General features: G+C 43.3%; 1 protein-coding gene across 2 annotated transcripts; it reads right to left on the reverse strand.

Moving 5' to 3' along the window:
- Positions 1-1,181: 1,181 nt before the first annotated feature.
- LOC131299968 (ABC transporter A family member 12-like) lies at positions 1,182-4,275 on the reverse strand. 2 transcript variants are annotated; one of them, XM_058325568.1, is made up of 4 exons: positions 2,789-4,275; positions 2,557-2,662; positions 2,350-2,438; positions 1,182-1,767 (listed from the first exon to the last, which is right to left on the reverse strand). In XM_058325568.1, the coding sequence occupies exons 2-4, from the start codon at positions 2,651-2,653 to the stop codon at positions 1,471-1,473; spliced, it is 483 nt and encodes a 160-aa protein (XP_058181551.1). In that variant the 5' UTR covers positions 2,654-2,662; positions 2,789-4,275; the 3' UTR covers positions 1,182-1,470. The 2 variants fall into 2 exon arrangements, with proteins under 2 accessions (XP_058181551.1, XP_058181552.1); XM_058325569.1 differs by lacking the exon at positions 2,557-2,662.
- Between the last annotated feature and the right edge of the window lie 670 nt (positions 4,276-4,945).

Raw genomic sequence — 4,945 nt, forward strand, 5'->3', positions numbered from 1 at the left:
TCAAAAACCTTGGTAGAGATTTGCCATTCCATGTACAGTTGACGGTTTTCAGCAAATCTCTTGATTTTCCTCCAAGAGCTAATACAGTTTCTTAGATCAGCAACAATCTTGGAGACCACACCCTCCCCATGGTCCGACTTTTGTCAAAACATCCTTGAGTACGTTCCTTTCTTTCCATAGATGGTATACAGTAGCTACAAGGGATAATTTGCAGATAAACTTGATTTAGCCATGCCAACTCCTGTAATAAGGTACCGGAAGACTTCTAGATATAGTTCTTCCTCTTAATCTGTCCCCAAACTAGACAGGAGAAAGGGCATGTAAATACTAGGTGGGAATGGCATTCAGATCCTGCAGAGCCAAGGACATAATCATCATTATCAACAATCCCTCGAAATTTGGATAGCTGTCCATTCAATCACAGACCATCTAGGAACAACATATTTGAACCACACCAAATGATACCAAAAAACTTCAGGAGATCGGCTTCTAAACCTCTGCCAAGCAGAGTTGATACTAAACTCCCCCGTAGCAGTCAAAGTCCAAGTTACTGAATCAGTTTTAGCTGGATTTGGAAGCATGGTAGCAGGGATACAGTCCAAGATTTCTTTGACAACAGGGTTCCTTCTCCTATCCGAATGCCATGAATTCCCTCTGATGATATATAGCAGCCACCTTGGTGGATACCTTCCTAAGCAGATTATGGTCAAATCTGTCCCCAAACCAGGCTTTCATGTGACCAAATGGATACGCCAGTTATCTAGCCATAGGAAAGCATTCAAACCATTTCCCACTATAGACTTAATCCATGGTTGGACCCAATGCCTCAAATTGGAAATTTCCTTATTTATTAATAGGAATGTTCATAGTCCACATACATTATGGATCAGGTGGATCCATACCTATTTGATCCATAATGTATCTGCTTTACTAGCGATGGCCCACCAAAGTTTGGACATGGCTGCCCTATTCCGATCCTTGAGGGATCTGAACCCAAGGCCGCCCTCCTTTTTAGTTTTTAGGAGTACATACATCACTCCACTTTACCTTAGAACCAGACTTCTTGAGATCTGGACCAGTCCAAAAGGACCTCAAGATAGCTTCAACACTCTATTACTTGATTGACTAATCCTCTAAGAATTTAACGATTATCAAACGACAATATATTACACTATTATGGATTTGAAAATTTAACAATTATCATCTGTGAAAGAAGGCTATTGGGTATGTTCTTATTATACTATTATTACAAAGCTTGAATGCTTTAACATTCATATTGTTAAGTGAACAGTTCTGAAAACAAATTACACTAACTAACTAAATAACTCTAAACAAATAACATTCATATGAATGCTTTAACATTCATATACAGTTTTTTCACCTCCCTACAACAACTAAATAACTCTGAAGTAAACCAGCTTTTTATCATCGCAGTAATGCAGAATCCTCAAACTTTATTGGCACTAGCGATCATATGACGTTGAAGGCCTCTGCCGCACGTGTGACCTTGATAAAGACATCCTCCAAGCTAGTATCAACTAGACCCCACGCTTGAACAGTAAATTTGCTCTTTGCAGCCTCAACTACTTCAAACACATCTACTATTCTGACCTCGTTTTTCGGAAGCTCAAACTTTTGGGTTCCGGATATGTGGTACGTCTTGTTAGCACTGACGGCGAGACCACAAACCAACCTCTCCACTTCTTGCTCATTGTCCGATGATGTCGTGATTGTGAACACATAAGATCCTCCATATCGGGCCTTTAACTGTAGTATATCAACAAATAGCATTGTCTATTACACAATCAATTGGGAAAAAAAAGATACATACATAAAAAATATTGCCTATTATTTGAACGGCTCGCATATATTAGAACTCACTTAATGGGAAAATAGATCATATAAGCAGGGGCTACAGCTCTAATTGCATAAATCATTCTTTTCTCGATTTTATGATTTGGTCCTCCAGGGAGATAATTTGCTTGCAATATACTATAGATGGATAAACATAAATCACTCCGTCTATTCACACGTCAAGGAAATCGCTCTATAGCAGCAGCTGAAAATGTTGCTAAAGATATCAAAAAGCGCTGTTATAGACCTTGGGACTCTAGTCGGTAAAGCCTATATATAGCAATGCTTTCACAAAACATTGGTAGAGATAAATCTACAGTGGCCCTTGGGAGAACCACTATTATATGTTGCATACAGTACCGGCTTCGTAGCCGCTGGTATAGCCTAGCTATAGCGATGTTTGGCAACCGCTGCTAAATCCAAAATCCATATCAATAACACTAATTTTATGTCCATCTCAAGGAATAGACAATTGAAACTGCCATAAAACATTACCTGTTTTGCATTTCCTATGCTCTGCAAGCTGCCATCCACAAATATTCCTACACTGTCACAGAGATGCTCAGCTTCTTCCATTGAATGTGCTGAAACGATTGAGCAATATCATTAGAATTGAATGAAAACGATTGTGTGAAACATAGTTAGTAAAGAAGACTACTTGCAGTTCTGTACTATTTTCCTATTTGAGAGGGAGTAATGTACTGGTGAGTATAATTGCTCTGTTCGCCTTGGCACGCATCACAACGTTCCATAATTCGTTTCTTGAAGCTGGATCCAGTCCAGTACTCGGCTCATCCATGTAGACAACCTTTTTTTATTTTCCCAATCCATTTTCACATAACATAATTGAATTAGCATGATGGGGATATAAATATCCAAAAACGATACCAAGGTAAACAACACAATTATGACATAGGATTTTTGGGATTCTTACCTGGGATCTATTCACTACAAGAACTGGAGCCGGAGCCGCTGCTCTATGATAGTACAATTATAAGAGGGAGGTGCTGCATGCCGTTCTCCTTATCCATTTCTCCATGACAAATGCCAAGCACACAGCCTCTCTGTCCCACTCCGCTAGCACCTGGAGCACACTGTGGTGATCAGAATACAGTTCGAAGCAGCCCATCTCCATTGACGACAGCTGATCCTGTCCAAATTCAACGGCACGATCATCCTGAACAATGATCCGCCCATTCTCTCAACGACAGCCGGTCCTGTCCAATCCCCAAAATTGTATGGTCATTCTGAAGTATGATCCTCCGATCTTGTCCAAATCAGCGACAATCAGCCATGTCATCCTTCAAATCAATTCAATCAACGACGATCAGCGATGTCGTCCCTCAAATCAATTCAATCAACAACGATCAGCCATGTCGTCCCCCAATTCAATTCAATCAACGACGATCAGCCATGTCGTCCCCCAAGTCAATTCAATCAACGATGATCAGCCATGACGTCCCTCAAATCAATTCAATCAACGACGATCAGCCATATCGTCCTTTTCAATCCATCAACGACGATCGGCCATATCGTACCTTTCAATCCATCAATGATGATCAGCCATATCGTCCTTTTCAATCCATCAACGACGATCAGCCATATCGTCTGATGGTCCGTCTGTTTGCAATTAATTATTCTCCAGGAAAGTCTGCCTTGGCCCACCCCCAACGGCTACCTCTACTTCAGTCTAGCCTCAACCGCATCTTCCAGCAGCCTTATTGCTCTGCCTCGGATGGTCTTTGATAAGGAGATTGGCTCTAATTCCCAACAAATGGAATTCAACCTACCTGACATGACCTACCCGTGATTGTTGGAATTGTTTGTGCCGAGGATAGTTTGATCCCCAGCAACGACGGTTCGCCCGTCCAATTTCAAAACAACGATGGTTCGCCCGTCCAATTACAAATCAACAACGGTTCGCCTGTCCAATTTCAAATTAACTACGGTTCGCCCGTCCAATTTCAAATCAACGACGGTTCGGCCCTTCACTTTCAAATCAACGATGGTTCGCCCCTCCACTTTCAAATCAACGATGGTTCCCCGTCCAATTTCAAATCAACGACGGTTAGCCCGTCCACTTTCAAATCAACGACAGTTCGCCCGTCCAATATCAAATCAACGACGGTTCGCCCGTCCAATTTCAAATCAACGACGGTTCGCCGGTCCAATTTCGAATCAACGACGGCTCGCCCGTCCAATTTCGAATCAACGACAGTTCACCAGTCTAATTTCGAATCAACGACGGCTCGCCCGTCCAACCTCAAATCAACGACGGTTCGCCCGTCCAACCTCAAATCAACTACGGTTCGCCCGTCCAATTTCGAATCAACGACGGTTCGCCCGTCCAATTTCGAATCAACAACGATTCGCCCGTCCAATTTCGAATCAACGACGGTTCGCCCGTCCAATTTCGAATCAACGACGAACCTCAAATCAACGACGGTTCGCACGTCCAATTTCGAATCAACGACGGTTCGCTCGTCCAATTTCGAATCAACAACGGTTCGCCCGTCCAATTTCGAATCAACGACGGTTCGCCCGTCCAATTTCGAATCAACGACGGTTCCCCCGTCCAACTTGGAATCAGCGACGGTTCGCCCGTCTAACCTCAAATCAACGACAGTTCGCCCGTCCAACTTCAAATCAGCGACCGTTTGCCCATCCAACCTCAAATGAACGACGGTTCGCCCGTCCAACTTCAAATGAATGACGGTTCGCCCGTCTAACTTCAGATGAACGATGGTTTGCCCGTCTAATTTCAGATCAACGACGATTCGCCCGTCCAATCTCAAATCAACGACGATTCGCCCGTCCAATCTCAGATCAACGACGGTTCGCCCGTCCAACTTCAAATCAATGACGGTTCACCTGTCCACGACAACCACCCACCTGTCCTGATCCACTTTGGTCTAACTATCAAAGCATATTCCAACAGCCTTATTGCTCTGACTCGGATGGTCCTTGATAAGGAGATTGGCTCTGATTCCCACCAGATGGAATTTAACCTCCCTAACGCGACCTACCCGTGATTGTTGGAGTTCTTTGTGTGCTGAAGAAGGATTGGTCCCCAAGCAGTGATGATTCGCCC

This window comes from Rhododendron vialii, chromosome 9a, assembly GCF_030253575.1.
Source record: "Rhododendron vialii isolate Sample 1 chromosome 9a, ASM3025357v1".
NCBI lineage: Eukaryota > Viridiplantae > Streptophyta > Magnoliopsida > Ericales > Ericaceae > Rhododendron > Rhododendron vialii.

What these genes read in the sequence shown, in the direction of transcription:
- LOC131299968 (XM_058325568.1), bottom strand. Translation starts at nt 2,653, where the DNA reads ATGGATGAGCCGAGTACTGGACTGGATCCAGCTTCAAGAAACGAATTA. An exon ending in CAGAGCAATTATACTCACCA is followed by an intron (nt 2,439 to 2,556) that starts GTACATTACTCC and finishes CAATCGTTTCAG; the next exon opens with CACATTCAATGGAAGAAGCT. An exon ending in GCATAGGAAATGCAAAACAG is followed by an intron (nt 1,768 to 2,349) that starts GTAATGTTTTAT and finishes GATATACTACAG; the next exon opens with TTAAAGGCCCGATATGGAGG.